This window comes from Oreochromis niloticus, linkage group LG6 (genome assembly GCF_001858045.2).
Source record: "Oreochromis niloticus isolate F11D_XX linkage group LG6, O_niloticus_UMD_NMBU, whole genome shotgun sequence".
Classification (NCBI taxonomy): domain Eukaryota; kingdom Metazoa; phylum Chordata; class Actinopteri; order Cichliformes; family Cichlidae; genus Oreochromis; species Oreochromis niloticus.
This window is the reverse complement of record NC_031971.2, coordinates 5,865,225-5,882,742: the sequence shown is the minus strand read 5'-3', so window position 1 is coordinate 5,882,742 and position 17,518 is coordinate 5,865,225. Positions and strand designations below refer to the sequence as shown.

Genomic DNA, 17,518 nt, shown 5'->3' with positions numbered 1-17,518 from the left:
ACTGGGGCTGTATGTTATGTTGAGCAGGAAAACCACAGCTCAGTGAGCAGTGGAGACAGAAGAAAAGAGAGATCCACTTGGCAAATCAGACACTAGAACATTAAAATTTTCCCTGAAGCATTGTCCCTCTGGAGGCAGAAAAAATGTAATGGCTTTGGCTGATTTGGAGCTCAGGGGCAGGAGCTTCTGTAGCCTGCTGCAGCTGGCATAGCTGACTTTAAAAGTCCTCTGTGTCTGAACTGACACCTGGAAGTATCTAACTGATGCACGTATAACAGTATAATGATATAAAGTTTTGTAGGAGCACTCACATTCGCCTGAGCTTCTTGTAGGATGTGAAGGCGCCTGGGGGAACTGACTTGATGCCATTCTGCTCCAGACGTCTGGGTAGAAAAGCAAAGAGGCTACTTTGAAACACTGCACACGAGTCCAGCAGTCAACAACAGTTTTCTTCTTGGTGGCATGAAAAATCACCTCTAACTAGAAACAAAAACCTGGTCTTGTTGTTGATCGAGAACTAGGGACGATATATGATTTATTTTTCATATACATGAGAACGACATGCTGTTTTTCTGTAATTGCAAACCATGACTTTTTCTTAAATTTAAGCAATGAATGAAAACCATACATAAGGGTAAAAATTATAAGAAAGGTAGCATAAAAAAAGATTCCATATAGAATTATTAAAAAATATATGTAGAACTCGAGCTGGTTACTAAAGCTGCATTCACACAGGAAGCAATTTGTTCATCGAGGATCACTTTGTTGCTGATGGTTCGTAGCCAGTTCAGTAAAATGGACTAGATGTTGCAGTCCCTGGTAATGCATTGCTTTAGATGGAGAGACTCTTGAGGGATGGCTGTTATGAGGAAAGGCAGCCCAGAAACTTTGCCAGCAGCACGCATCGTTGTGTGCCTCAACTTTCGGTCTTTTACCCAGGCTACTCTGCCATTTTCCTTCCTTGGCTAGGTTTAGGGATTAGAGATCTGACCTAACTTATCATTGTAAAAATTTGGGACACATTGTCAGTAGATGTTCAAGGGTTCAGATGCCAAGGTAACCCGCTTATGTATTTACTACCAGGTCATATGTCATACAGTGCTATTGTGAGTTCTGAATCACCCACTTGAAAGTTAAAAAAAAAAAATATCTTGGTATCCACCTACTTTGCATTGCCAATGCTTTTTTTTGCCAATGGCAATGTCATTGACATTCTGTGTTCTTTGGTGGCCACATCACGCAAATAGCTTCCTGTGCAGACACAGCTTTAGGCCAGTGTTGCAGGATTTGTTACCACAGTTCATATCCAACGGTTTTGCTGGCGTTTGTCATGTCTGCATGACAAATGGACACGAACACTGACAAATTCGCACTGCCTTGAGATGTACAGTTCTTTAGAAAGATTGCAAAGTACTAGAATTGAATCATTCCAGTGAGCCTTTGAAAACTGGGTGCCTGAATAATAACATTTATGTGGAATGGAGCTAATTGTTTAACCATGACTGCACAGAATTCTGTAGTATTTTCTGTAGATGTCTGTATTCAGGCCTGGTGTGAATTTGTGTAAGCTTTTCAAACTTTTAGCAGAGTAGAATGCAACTCAAAAGTATTACACTTTATAACAGTTTACTTCTCTGCTAGGAAACACGAGTTTATATCTCTTTGCTGCAGTGAGGACAATCACATCCTTTAATGCTGGATTACACATCAGAACATTTGATGTACTGGCATAAACGTAAAGTACATGTAATGGCCTGTAAAATCTATCTATTGGATTTGTCCAAGTTATCGCCAACTGTGCCTGTCACGCTACTGCATTCTAGCTACTGGCAGAGGAGCAGCAGAATTGAGAGAGAGTGCGGTTAAGCATCCCAAGAACCACTTTTCCATGTTGGATAAACGAAAAGTGACTGCAAAGAATGTGATGAAGCAGCATAATGACATAAGTAACATTTCTTCCTTTACATGGCATAGAGTATATGTACTGTATATGTACTGTAGTATTTCTTTCCATCTAATTAACCTGTGGGGACTTTCACTCTCTTTTGGGACCCCTCTGGAGCAGCTTTACATGGTTCACAATTTTGCTTGTAAGAAACCCACTTTATGCTGGCAGGTTTTATGTGAGTTCTGAAAGCAAACTATAAAGCTACAAAATAACAGAATTTGTCATTCATATATCATTATATAGAATTCTTGAGGGATACTCACATCTCAGTCATACCCTCAGGGAGGTGGGCAGGGATTGCAGTTAGGCCCCTCCCACGGCAGTCCACAATGTTGTTGCTGCAGGAGCACATCGGAGGACAGGACCCAGATGCTAAACTACATGGCTGAACGAAGGCACTGCCACTGTGGCCTAAAAACAAGGAGGAAAAAAACTTCTCACACGTTGCTTCGTCATCCACATTTGGATCAAAGCCTCATCTATTGCCGGGCTCTTGTACCTGAGCAGGCAAAGTCACTTTTACGCAGCTCGGCCAGGTTGAGGCCCCTCAAAGTGGGAGGAGAGCTACACTGAGTGTAGAGGCCCAAAGCTGGCCGCTGCCGTAGCCATGGAGACAACCAAGCCAGGTGACAGTCACAGCGCAGAGAGTTAGAGTGGAGACGACTGAGGGAAGGAAAATAAATTTGAGAAGTAGTGGAGGGGTGGGTAAAACATAAGGTGACAGATACACAGACAGAGATAAAATAAGACTTAACAATGTGGCATTCTGGGTAAAAAAGTTGAAAAAAGTGAGGCACTTACAAGGTGCGGAGCTTTGGCATGTGATTGAAACTGGAGACTGGAATGCTGCTGATGTTGTTGTTGTTCAGTGTGCTAGAAGAAAAAGTAGGAGAGAAATTAGCAATGACAAGAAGAAGAGGCAACGCTAAATATAACAGCAAGGACAGAAAGGAAAGGTGTGAGACGAAGAGATGGAACAAGAAAAGAAAGAAAGAGTTGATAGGCACGAAAGCCAGTGGAAAAATGATGGCAGTAGAAAAGATGAAGAGAGCAGAAGAAAACAAAGGAGTTTGGTTTTTTTTTAAATGAAAGATTAAGTTGTTTTGAGAAGAGCATCAAAGAAATTATTTCTCTCAGATTACTCACAGGACTTCTAGAGATCGCAAAGCTCTGAACGCCCCCTCTTCAATACAGCTGATATGGTTTTTATCCAGCTGACTGATAATAAAAAGAACACAAAGCCATCATGTAGATTTAGTTAATGGCTAGGTCCAGCCAACCACTCAGTCTTCTAATTACGGATGTGATATTTCTTGACAGTAGCAAATTGCACCATTATCATCACTGCAGCTGTTCCTTTAACACTTTATCTTCACTTACAGGTTTTTGAGGTCTGTTGCGCCTCTGAAAGCTCTCCTCGGAATGGCTTGGATGGCATTTTCACTTAGATCTCTGAAAAACAAAGAAAAGAGGGAAATTCATTCTGCTAAGAGATGCAATGATACAACTTGTTGACTCCACATTCAGGAGTTTGCTATAGCACATGGCAATTCTTGCAGATGCTCTATATGGTATTACATTTGATCATACCAGTTGAGCTGACCTTTGGATGTTGCTTGTCTGCCTTCACACACAATGGGCTTAAGTGACATCCCACTCTTAATTCATAGAGTTTAAGATGTTGTCAGCCCACCCTTTGCAGCTAGAACAGCTTTAACACTTCTGGGGAGGATTTCCTCAAGGTTTAGGAGTCTGTTTATGGGAATTTTTGATCATTCTTCCAGAACCACATTTGAGGTCAGACACTGATTGACAAGAAGGCCTGTCTCACAGCCGCCACTCTAACTCCTTCCAAAGGTGTTCTGTCGGGTTGACGCAGGCCAGTCAAGTTTTTCCACACCAAACTTGCTCATCCATGTCTTTATGAATCTTACTTTGTGCACATGTGTCCAGGCATGTTGGAACAGTACTGGGCCATCCCCTAACTGTTCTATCAAAGCTGGGAGCATGAAATTGTCAAAAACGTAAATTTGTTTGAGTTCTGAAATTTTTTAAACTATGTGCCTCATCATCCACTGACTCTGCTCTCTGATCACTTTGTGGCTCAGTTACTCTCGTTCTCACTCACTTCCACTTTTTTTTATAATATCACTAACAGTTGACTGTGGAATATTTACAAGAAAGGAAATTCCACAACTGGACTTGTTTCACAGGTGGCATCCTATCACAGTACCACACTGGAATTAACTGATCTCCTGAGAGCAAACCCATTCTTTCACAAGTGTTTGTAGAAGCAGTCTCCATGCCTGGCTGCTTGATTTTATACACCTGTGGACATGGAAGTGACTGGAACACCTGAATTCAGTGATTTGGTGTGGTGAGTGAATACTTTTGGCAACACAGTGTATGTTTACATGCATTTAATAAAACACATGCTCTTTTCCTTTTTAATTAACTATTAATTAAAGTACAATAACTACAAGTAACCCCCCCCCCCCCCGCCCCCATATTTTACTGCATCTCAATAAAAGTTTGAAGCGCTTAAAAATTTACAGCATAGCAATACTTACTGGCTGATCTGCACCATTACCATTTAGTTCCAACCCAATCTAAACACCAGTCCTCTTTATCTTAATATAGTTTTTCCTCCAGAAAAGGGGTCTGAGAGGATTAGACATCACAGAAACAGACAGGTGAGCCACAGCAACAAAGACCAAGAAATAAAAGCAAAACTATGGGGAAGTAATTGTGTGTGTGTGTGTGTGCTCGTGCATGCGTGAGTGTGTGTGTGCGTATGTGTTAGACAAACCACAAAAGACGATGTACATCATCTCTGGCTGCCCTGAAGGACCTCAGACACAGTCCATTAATGTCAGGGTCAAACCAGAGGCTGACAGAGGAGGAAACACTCACTTATTGAGACCTATGCAGCCAGTATAGTGCCTTTAAGCAAGAATGTATCTCTTTTAAATCAGATTGAACACAAGAGGAGAGTCAAGTAATTGACAAACCAGCTGAGCTGAATCTATCAGTTTATTAATACAGTATACAAATGATTAATCTTATACTAATATACTGTACTTTTACAACTTCTCTTACTGCATTCATGAACACTGTGCCACACAATACTGTAACCAGTTCGATGCACAGCTATGGCCTAGCTAGACCAGCTCTTTGTAGACATACATAGAGCAGTACATTAGAAAAGTGAAAAACTGATTCTGACACCTCCTGGGGCCGGTTGAAAAAGCAGACTTTTTATTGAAGTATAAAGTTCAACAGTGTCTGACACATGAAACCAGCAGTGAAGAAGGTGATGGGGGATATACAGAGTGAATGAACAGACTGAAGGAGAAAAGGGTGATGGATGGAGATGTTAAAAAGGGATGGGTGGTGCAGGACACAAGAGTGATTATGGAGAGAAACAAGAACAGAAGTTATAGGCTAAATCAAGTTGAGGTAGTTCAGTATATGATATGACAAACTACAAGTTTGAAAAATATGAAGAGAAACAGAAATGGGTTAAAAGAAAAAAGATAGACATGTGAGTCATATAAGTCAGAGGCAGAGAGAGAGAGAGAGAGAGACCAATAACAAAACTATACAAAGTGTTGGAGCAGAGGAAATGGACTGTTATGGTGATGTAGACAGAGATATCCAGACTTGATAGAGAGAGACAGAGGAGGGGAAAGATGAAGTCCAGTTGTTCATACAGTTTTTCTGCTTCATTTCAGAAAGTGCTCAAGGCCAACATGCCAGACACACCCATTATTCCTCTCTGTCGTCTGTTCATATCCAGTAAGCTTTATATCCACTCTTGAATACAAGCTGCAGAAAAAACAATGTTTTAAGACTTCCAGCTTGTTCTTGGAGAGTTTCCAGCTTGAATTGATTGAAACAGATAGAGTTCAACTTAAGAAGAACATCTGCAATAATTAATGGAGGTAAATATTTTTAAGAGAAGACTTTTTTGAAAAGAAGATGCCATCAACTGCATAAGTATGACATGCATGCCTCCAACTGGACTTGGAAAGCAGTGGAACAAAGAAAAATAAATGAAAAATAAAATACTTTTGTAAATACATGATACAAAGACAAACATATGGAAAGTGATCACAGAAGCACCCTCGTGGTGTGGCTCTCACACGCTGGTACTCACACTCAATAACACAGATGCTTTCCCATCAGGTCATCGAAATATCTGTTGCCAGGACACAAAGAGGCTGAATATGATGTTTACTGGAGGGAAACACAGACTGGTCACAGCTGGATGTGCGTGTGTGTGTGTGTGTGTGTGTGTGTGTGTGTGTGTGTGTGTGTGTGTGTGTGTGTGTGTGGACAGTAGGCAGTCTCTTAATATTTGCTCTCTGTCTCCTGCTACCTCCTCTATTCATTTTCTGATCCTTTCTCTCATCCGTTGTGTCTCTGGATCTGTCTCTCCTCGCTCCTCCTCATCCTCTTATTGTTCTCTGGTGTCTCCTGTCGTTTCAATATCCTCCTCATCCCTCCATCCCTCCCTTCCTGCTCACAGTGGAGGGTGAGAAAGGTAAACTTTCCCACTCGTTTCCTGCTCGTTGACAACACATCACCTCTCTGTCTATCTGTCTCCTTCAGACAAGGGTCAAACATGGGTTAGTTTAAGTCTCGCTTACTGCTACCTTCTTATTCTTCATAGAGTCATTCCATCTATGGAGGTATTTCCTTTTATATGTCTGTATGGGATGTACACTTACTTTAATGTTTCTTGGTCGTTTTATTTTGCTTTTATATGCTTTAAAGCAATGATTTCCCGAAAGACGTCATGCAGCAAAAGAAAGAATTATCCAGTGACAGCTCTAAGTGTCACTGTTGCAGTTCGATAGTACAAGTCATTAAAACCATCCAGCTATATGTTAAATGAATGAACAGCCATGCTTTTCTAGTCCTTCCAAGCGAGATAAACTCTAACTGTGTCAGCAAGCAGTATGTAGAAGAAACACTAAGAGTACAGCAAAACTATCCAGCAGCTTTTGACTACAATATGAAGAACAAAATAATTAATTTAAAAAAAAGGGAAATGGGGGGTGGCTTTAGACTTTTGCAATTTTCTTGGTTTGCAGCAGTTTGTGAAAAAACTGTGTTGAAGTGATTCATAAACACCACTTTAATACATTTATTTCTATCCAGCCATTTTCAAGCACTTGTTGAAAGCTAGAGCGCACCCCAGCTGTCAGTAGGCAAGAGTAGGTTACACCCTGGACTTGTTGCTGGTCCATTACATGGGTAACAGACAGTCATTCACCCTCACATTCACAATTACAGACAATTTAGAATCCCAAGTTAACCTAACACACACGTCATTGGACTGTGGGAGGAAGTGGGAGTGGCCAAAGGAAAACCGTACAGGTACAAGGAGAATTGCAAATTCCACACAGAAAGCACCTACCAGCTTGAAACCAGAACCTTGCATGTAAAAGAATGATTCATCTTTAGCTCAAAGTGAGGACAACAGCTTATTAATCTAACAGTGCCATCAGATCAGCATACAATATCAGAAGAAAGCCAAATCCCAGGTATCTATTTACTAGAAAAAGCTGGATTTGTGCCACTGTCCCTAGCAGCGAGTTAATCTTGCTAAGTGGAACACTACTATGATATATGAGTGAAACTGTAAATGCAGAAAGAGTCCAACATTTAACTTCCCCTGAAGAACAAAACTTCTTAATGTACTAATATAGTTCAATTAAATTTGGTCTGAATGTTTTCATTGCACGACAGAAATATCAGGAAATCCCATTTAAAATCAGAGAGTTAAAAAAAACTCTGAAGACACCCTGTTATCTGTAACAAGTAACTCCTTTTTTGACTCATGCACACCTTTTTTGTTCGTTTTTTTGTTTTGTTAAACTCTGTCCAGACAGGTCAGCAGACAGAGTCAGAGCATCAACATAGTTAATATTTTATTTCTATAGTCTGGTCCACTCATCAACCTGACACACACAGGCACACACAGGACAAACAACCTTAATAAGTAACTTAATAAATAAGTTAAGAGAGGTGTTTACTAGAAGAAAGACAATTCACGAAAAAAGGATGAAGTTGAAGAGGAGAACCAGTGGATTAAGAATAGAAAAGAAAGTTCAACCAGATGTGCAGGACAAAAAATAAATAAGTGGTCTAATGTAGCATCACTACAGCCTAATGTGGTCAACCAGAAGAACCACAGATAGAATGAATAACCCCAAAATGACCTGCATACCTACACACACTGAATAACACTGGGAATCTCCCACTCTGTGTTAAACGCACATTCAACCACACATGCACACAACCTAACACTGAAGAATGAACCGACATGTCAGAAAATGTCACACAAGTGGAAGCTGATCCAAAGATCACACACATATTTTGACATATTCCTCCACACCCAACCACCCACACACATGCCCTGTGAATAAACCCTCTTAATTGTGATACATATCCATCCCGAGGGATTTGCAGAGGAAGATGAAGGATAAGAGACAAAGAGAAATTTATCTGAGAAGAAAATGAAGAAGAAGAAATCAAAATAATTAATGTTCACAGAACAACTGTACAAGACAAGATTTTTTTGAGTATAGGTTACCAAAACATGGTGGGCATGGAAGCACAGAAACTTTTCAAACCATTCATTCAGTTTAACATGTGGAAAACACTGCTCACGTACAAGTCTGTTATCTCACAGTCAATCCTGATTGGCACATACACGTACATGGAGAGAAGTACTGGGCATACCTTCTTTGAATTCTGGCGTTGGCAGTCCCATTGCCTCAGATACAGTGATGGGAATAACGGCGTTACAAGTAACGGCGTTACTAACGGCGTTACTTTTTTCAGTAACGAGTAATCTAACTAATTACTATTCCTATCGTTACAACGCCGTTACAGTTACTAACAAGGTAACGCGGTCCGTTACTATTTTTCAACAAACAGTTGAAGCTGTGTTCAGCTTACCGCAGTTTATATCAGTTGCACGGAAGTAGCTGTAAGTAATCTGGACGCTACAGCTTTAAGCAGCTGCGCGCTCCCGCGGACGGTAATCACGATCACTAGCACAACACCTGGAGCTAAGGGGGCAAAACAATCGCATGAGTGCTGCTGTTTGACTGAGGAAGAATAAAGTAGTCGTGGTAAGTCAATCACATGACCACTTAAAGACAAAACAACAAGGTGCCAGTTTATAAATTGTGTTGATAGGCCACGTAAAACCAGAGTCATGATAAACAAGATATACGCGGCGTTTTTTCCTCAATAGTTTCGCCACGTTAGCGCTAGCAAGCACTCTCTGCTTATGAGCAAAAAACAAAACAAAAAAACAGTTTTAGGAGTGACGGCGAGAGAAAGAGAGAGGGAGAGGGAGAAAGAGGGAGAAAGAGGGAGAGAGAAAGAGAGAGGGAGAGAGAGCAGGAAAAGAGAGAGAGAGAGAGAGCGAGTTTTGAGATGTGAGATTTGTGACGTTTAGCGTGTTTGGAGTGTGTAGTTAATGTGTTGTCTTGTGTAGTTAGTGTGTAGTGTTGTGGATAGTTTTGTGTTGTGTGTCAGAACAATGAGGCGACTGCTGTCTCCAGGTAGAAACAGGAGTGATACACCTGCTGCTGTCAGACCTGCAGGTATCAGGCTGTGATGTTCTCCTTTATAGTGGACAGAAATGATTTTTTTTGGAGTGGCACAAATAATTTGTGTGGCATCTTATTGAAGAACAGCTGATTGTTCTGTAAATAGTTTGAAATGGTTATTTAAAAAAAGGGTAAAAGGTAAATGGATGCAAATAAATTTGTTGTTTGCAAAACTTGTGCATAGGATTTTAAAATTGACAATTTATATTTGCATTTGAAGTTATAAAATATGATTCATTAAACATGTTTGTGGTTGTTACAGTAAAAATATAACTTTTTCTACTGTGATTTTATGTTTTTTGTCTGATTTTAGATCAATTCTGGTTATACAGTATGACAAAATGAGAACATAACTGTAAATTCAGGCACGTGAGGTTGCGCTAAAAAGAATGATACCAAACAAGGCAAAGTAAATAGTTTTTAAAGGTAAAATGTGGAGGGAAAATCAAGAGTAGTAAAAAAATGGCCAATTATACCCTGGACGCCAGGGGGTTAAACGTTCTTTGTTTTTTTTTTTAAGTAACGCAATAGTTACTTTTCCAAGTAATTAATTACTTTTAGAATATTGTAACTCAGTTACTAACTCAGTTACTTTTTTGAAGAAGTAACTAGTAACTATAATTGAATTACTATTTGAAAGTAACTTGCCCAACACTGCTCAGATATAAAAAAACAAACTGAAGCACCTAGCCAAGCAGTCTTCCTTTACAAACATTTATGAAAGAACAGTTCATTCTAAAGAGCTCAGTGAAGTGGTGCATGGTACTGTAATAGGATACCACTGTAACAAGTCAGTTTGTGAAATTTCTTCCCTCCTTGATGTTCCCCAGTTAACTCTAAGTGGTGTTATTTCAGAGTGGAAGCATTTAACCACAGCAGAGGTAAAGTTACAAATGTGCCGAGTGAGAAGCAATAATATTTAGTGCAACAACATTTACATCTATTCATTCATTAACGTGATTTATGGAAATATTGTTGGAGATTTTTGTAACGATTTAGTATCTAATCAGATTTATAAGCTTATGGAGGTCTTTGGTATTGTGTGGGCTGGGTTGGCCTGCTGCTTCTGAACCAGCTGAGAGTCTGACTTCTGTTTAGTGAATAAACATGGCTTTTCTCCAGACATGCAGTTTTTTTTATTGTGTTTGGGGTTGAGAAGTTAGACTAACAAAACCCTTACAGGATGCTGTCATGCAATTTTTTTTAGCGAGTTTCATGTTTGTAGTTGATGGCGATGCCTGCTCTGTTAGCACATTGTGGCTTTAATAAGCCAGTGGACAAACTGGTGCAGCTCTGAAGTCACATGGCTCAGCTGAAGTTCAGGGTTGTTGAAATGAGGACTCGGGACCAAAAGTTGCCTTTGGTCCACTTTTGCATGGACTGCTGTTTATTTTTTTCACGTACTTTAAGTCATTTCATTGCCACCTCATTAATGGTTTAAAAAATACAAACCAATATGAAATGACAGCTACCAACATACTGTAAGCCACCACTATGAAATGACACAATACAAATTAGGTGTTTAAGTGGGCATTTTTGTTTTTTGCACCTTAGTCAAATGTTGGCTTAGCTGGTATTCAATTCACATTAGTTCAGGTTTATTTATACAGCGCCAAATCACAACAACAGTTGCCTTAAGGCACTTTATATTGTAAGGTTAAGACCCTACAATACTACAAAGAAAACAGAGAAAACCCCAACAATCATTTGACCCCCTATGAGCAAGCATTTTGGCAACAGTGAGAAGGAGAAACTCCCTTTTAACAGGAAGAAACCTCCAGCAGATCCAGGCTCAGGGAGGGGCGGGGCCATCTGCTGGGACCGGTTGGGGGTGAGTGAATGAAGACAGGACAAAGAGATGCTGTGGAAGAGAGCCAGGGATTAATAATAAGAAATAATTAAATGCACAGAGGTGTATAAACAGTTAGTGAGTGAAAAAGAAACACTCAATGCATCATGGGAATCCCCCGGCAGCCTACGCCTATTGCAGCATAACTAAAGAAGAATTCAGGGTCACCTGGTCCAGCCCTAACTATATGCTTTAGCAAAAAGGAAAATTTTAAGCCTAATCTTAAAAGTAGAGACTGTGTCTGTCTCCCAAATCCAAGTTTGGAATCAGCTTCCAGTTCCTGTGGTACACAGCTGATTATTAGAGATAGGTTGATCATATTTAAGATTGAAGCATTAATTAATGGCAGGACTTCTTTGAGCAGTTTTGTAGGAATGGGGTCTTAAAGACACGTTGATGGTTTGGAGGAAGTAATTACTGAAGTTAACTCAGAAAGTTCAATTGGAGAAAAATACTCTAAATGAATATCAATGGTACTAAAAGTAGCTGTAGATAACGTTACATCTGTAAGATGATTATGAGTAATTTTTTCTCTAATGGTTAAAATTTTATTTGTGAAAAGGGAAGGGATGGTTGGCTCAACAGTGCTCTGACTTTTTGTCAGCCTGGCTACAGCGCTGAAGAGAAACTTAGGGTTGTTCTTATTTTCTTCAATCACTGATGAATAGTAAGATGTTCTGGCTTTACGGGGGATTTTCTTATAAAGCAACAAACTATTTCTCCAGGCTAAATGATGATCTTCTAAGTTTGTGAGATGATATTTTCTCTGCAGTTTACGAGTCATCTGCTTTAAGGTGCACATTTGAGAGTTACACCAGGGAGTGAAGTACTTCTGATTTGAGGTTTTCTGTTTCAAAGGAGCTACAGTATATAGCATTGTACGCATTGAAGAAGTAAAAATATTGACAAGATAATCGACGTCTGTGGGAGTGGTGCTCAGGTAGCTGCTCTGCACTGTGTTAGCATAAGGCATTGAGGAGCTAACGGTGGATGAATTATATCCTTAAACTTAGAAAGTTCATCACTGTTGTGAATTAGAAAAGATAAAAGTTAATATGTTTTAATCGCATGATTCATATTATACTATAGACATATACTTCCTATTTGGCATTTGCACGTTTGCTTTTTCTATTTGCTGGTGTTTAAGTTTTACTGGATTTGACCTCCCAAGACCACCATACTCATCAGACCAGGCAATATGGTCCATTTTTCATGACATCAACAAGTCATTTTCACCTGGAGAAGTGACACTCATTTTTTTCTCTACATAAAGTATAAAGACTCATTTCATCACAATATTTTCACTACTTTTAAAACAGTTATTCAATATGAAATAATATCCAGACTCCTATTACAGTGCTCCTTTAAATGTCTGTCTTATGGCCCTCACATGAGCTTAAAAAAGTATTCAACGTTTCTACACCATTTTTAAATTAAACATTTTCATTTAATGTGTCATTTTTAGGGAAATATGCAACAAACAAACAAAAACATACACATCACAAAATCAGACCCGTCAGGAAATTCAACTTTTTAAACTCGGAGGCCACATAACTCATAATATAAGCAGACATGATTGAAGACAAAAAGAAAATATTTTCTTGTTTTACTTCAAAGCGGTCTCATTTTTCTCATTTCCCTTCCATGTGTCAGTCACAGAGCTTCAGCAGGCAAACTAACACAGACAAAACACAGTATGATGGGCTAGCAACAAAATCCATACACAAACGCACACACAACATCCAGAGGACACATGTTAGTGTTTGACCAACACTCACTGAACTCTGGAATAGTTCATGACCTGGTGGCATGTAAAGGTATGACCATGGCAACAGGACAAACTCACGCACAGCAGGCAATACTGAAAATGTCACCTTATTTCTGCCATCTGGCTTGCATCTTTTAGCTTGAGCCCTGCTTTACTCCCATGCATGCACCTTCAGTGTTTATAGTACTGTATCTTTCTAAAATTTGTATACTCTAGTATTATTATTATTTTCCTGAACTTTTTTTTAAATCCTATTCTTCACTGTCTCTTTGATTTAATATCTTTTCCCTTTTTTCTTTCCATCATGCCATCTTTATTTCTTTGCCTGCTATCAAACCGCTGATCTTCATCCACAGATTTTTTGACCTCCCTTCCTCTGCCTTTGTGTCTTTCCTTCATTCCTGTTATCCTTCATTTCTCTTCCTTCCCTCCACCCACAGGGGAGAAGAGCGCTTAATTGAAGAACCCCAAAAGACACATGAGGGGAAGGTGATGAGAAATATGAAAATGAAAAAACAAGGGGGAGCAGACATTAGCGGGCAGTGAGGAATGGTGGGGGGATGAAACAGAGGACGAAGAATGTGAGAATTGAATGTGACCGTCAGATGTCTCGCAGTAATTCTCACCCTAGTCTGCATCTTAGGTTAGCGACTGGCTCTTTGAACAGTTGCATGTTTTAGTTCCCACAATGCTTTTCCACTGCTCTCAGTGTGTCAGCTTTACTTTGGATGGACATGACAGGAGAAGTCAGCGTCTGTGAACTGATCTCCCACAAACGCACGCACTCGCAGACACACAATCTGAGCAGAAAAATAACAGCTGAGCAGGTTTTTGTAAAGGGAGTAATGGTGTCTGTCCGCACCACTGATCTTATTATCCAGGATGAAGCTGTTACCACACACAGCAGGAAGAGCCCCAGAGTCCCGGCTTTAAGAAAACTAAAATTCTGGGAAAATCCTTCTTTTGTGTGTTCTGCAGTGACAGATTTGAATCCTGCAGATAATGTAAATATAGATTTGCATGCATGTGCAAATGTATTTGAACGCATGCAGAAATATCTACTGTGGCCCCTTGCTGGAGAGACATATGTTAGGTTTATGGCTTAAGGCTCAAGTTAAATTGTATCATGGTTTTAATATAGCATGGCTTCGTGTAAAGTCCTTTTTAAAAATATATATTTTAATATACTTTTACATTCTTTTGGCAAAAGCATTTTTTTTCTGAGCTCATTACAAGCTGTTAAGGTTTGCTGTCAGGATAAATGTCCTCCGCAAGTCATGCTACATATTTATCATATTCCATATGCATGCATTATATGATGTATTACTGTAGAAAACATATTTAAAAAGAGGTCAGCATTTACCACCTGCAGCAGTAATATTATTTCAATAAAAGAGTTTTCTGCAGATTAAGTACGTACTACTTCTTTTGACAACTCAAGCAAGGCCCCAGACATAATGGGCAGCAACTGGCAACCACCAGTTACTAGAGTATTTCCCAGTGAGCATTTCCCCGGCCAGCTGCAAAGTGTTTGCTGGTAGTTACCACCAGTAGTGAAAAGCTAGTACTAACATCCCAGTGCCGCATGCTTAGAGCCCATTCCGTGACCCCCTGGTAATTAGTGGTTTTGATTTAACATGCTTACTTAGCTTAATGCTAGGGACAAATATATGTTCCCCAGCTGGTTGGGGTCCATTAGCAAGTGTTGGCAAACAAGTTGGCATCTTTCATACAAACTACAGGTGACAACAGTTATCTGTGAAAAGAAATCACAGAGGTTTATGGTGTAGAACCCACTTCAAGACCAAGTTTACAAGTTCATCAACACCTGTCACCTAACAGTCGCCAACCGTTCAGGGAATGCAGATTATTCCTGAGCAAACAGAGCAATGAACTTATAATTAATATGTAATACTTTTCATTCTGTTGCATTGTTTTTTATGTTTTAATGTGATCCAATTAACTCATTGGCACTTGGTTGGTTTCATTTGAATTCCACACTACCACACTTGCAAGAAACTTGTCACTAAAAACTGCATATTTGTAAGAAACATAGCTAATGTTGCTGTTCTCAGCAATAAGTAGATAACACTCTCGTGTTTTAATATCAACCTGCAAGATAGATGTATATAATATCTTGGAGGCTGAATCAATGAACTTTCACTTGTTAAATGGCAGGCAGTGACATTTTGCATATTACAAGTAGCAGTCAATTTGCATCAATTACAACTTACCTAATTACACATGACAGTTATCTTGTTAAAAGAAAGAAATGATCTGTGATCTGTCAGCAAACTGACCCCACTTCCACTTCTCACTTCCTCAGATCTAAGACTTTACAAACAGCTCACAAAATTCACCTTCTTGATTGACTGCATGACGAATGAATTGCTGGCTGTCGACTGCAGGGCTCATTTACCCTGCTGAAAAGATGAAGGTCATCATAATCTGTATCTGCAGCTGCTTTCAAAACTATTATAAACTTTTCAATGGCAATAAGATTATCATGCAAAATTATTTCATACATATGTAGGCACAGACTTGCTTGCTGTTTTATCCCAGAGAAACAGCAGTAAACTATGATCACACACTCAGTCATAAGTGTATCTAACATCCTTTTTGATATCAATGCTAATCAGAGTAATTAGCACATGATTATATGCAAGGAATCTCACAAAACAAACAAATGCAAATAAAGGTAATTATCACACACATACAGGCTTATTACCCCAGTGTGCTCTTCCTGCCTCTAAACGTCGAGGTCACACTCCGGTTAGCCTCTAAAGTGCAACCAGGCAGCTGCCATCACCACCTCTGTCAGCTTCACACCGTTAATTAGCGGCACTCAGATGCCAATCATCTGCTCTAATGAGGACAGCTCTACCATTCTGCCTAATGAGAAAAAACTCTGAGGGGAAAGTAAACTGCAAGGACACACACGAAAAGACACATTAAAGCAGACGGCCACACATTTTTAATTCCCATGTATGTTTGGGGGTTTTTTACGTTTTGCACACACATTTTGTTTTCCACTGCTCATATTTCATTCATGCTTATTTGTGCACTTGGTCTGCATTGTTACATGTACATGCAGAATTTATTTTAAAACAGTTCTTATGTCACTTTCAAAGTATGCTTGGTCTGTTCTGATGTGATATATTTAACAAGCACAAGAGATACTGAAAAAAGAAGCTGTATACTTAGCCATCCTTTTATTCAAAGTTGAATATGATATAATAAGGAACATAACTGTCTGGTTCCTTTATTAGGTACTGTTAGCCTTCAGATTTTGGTAATGGTAAATGGACTGGTTCTTCTATAGCACTTTTCTACTCTATCTGAGCACTCTACACAACTTGGTCAATCACACAAGCACTTTTTTCTATGCTGTTTCAAAGTGCTTCCTATCTAACATTCACACATATTCATATTCCAATGGATGCATCAGAGGCAACATGGGACTCAAAGTTATTTGGCATGCAGACTGGAGCAGATTGTGATTGAACCTTCTGGTTAGGAGGTAACCTGCTGTACCACCTGAGCTACAGCTAACCCATGTCCATCATGTCCATAGTGACATCATAGCATCATTGAGTTGGTGCAGATTTCTCAGTGCACAACACATCATGCATGTGTCGGGTCTATTTAATTGAGATCCACAGACTGGAGGACATCACAGTACAGTGAACTAACTGTTATGTTCAAGAAGCCAGTCTGAGATGATTTGGACTTGATGAAACATTATCCTGCTGTGGTGTTCAAGAAAAAGAAAAAAAAGTTGCTAAAACCCTCTAATTCAGAGGAAGTCTGTGAAAACATGCTATGCTTTTACAGTAATGCAAAGCTTGCACTGTAAAAAAAAAGAAGAAGAAGAAGAAATGAAACTGTGGTTCATTAATATTGACATCAATAGAATTATAGCCAATCTGCATTATTTCTCTTCACACCCGTTTACATCTCAGCACAGTTCCAGATGTCAGGACAGCCAGGGAGGGAAAAAGACAACATGGTTTGGGTATTAAAGCCAGCAGCTACAGTTGATGACCATTGTCCTCTAGCTAACACTTGCTATTCTGTGTAGTTCTTTATTTTTGAATGGGCTTAAAGATCACTGAACATCTCCTGCATCATCTATGTCTCATCCTCAGAATTTCCTTACTTTACCTCTTTCAAACCTTTGAGCATATTTCAAAGTTATGCAGTGGCTGGAGCCAGGCTCTGAGGTGAGGGTTACACTTTGAGACCATCTTGAAATTGGATAACACCACTCCATATCAATCTTTAGAGATAATCTATGTGCATATTCCATATAAAGATGT

At 39.5% G+C, this 17,518-nt stretch overlaps 1 protein-coding gene across 1 annotated transcript in view; it reads right to left on the bottom strand.

The window, feature by feature from the left end:
• The window catches only part of slit1b (slit homolog 1b (Drosophila)), a 71,638-nt gene that overhangs the window by 33,711 nt on the left and 20,409 nt on the right, over positions 1-17,518 (bottom strand). Inside the window, exons 5-10 of the mRNA XM_003454102.3 lie at positions 3,329-3,400; positions 3,095-3,166; positions 2,750-2,821; positions 2,448-2,611; positions 2,212-2,359; positions 312-383 (exon numbers count right to left, since the gene is read on the bottom strand). Of these exons, the coding sequence (XP_003454150.1) occupies positions 312-383; positions 2,212-2,359; positions 2,448-2,611; positions 2,750-2,821; positions 3,095-3,166; positions 3,329-3,400 (600 nt within the window). The remainder of the gene's footprint in view (positions 1-311; positions 384-2,211; positions 2,360-2,447; positions 2,612-2,749; positions 2,822-3,094; positions 3,167-3,328; positions 3,401-17,518) is intronic.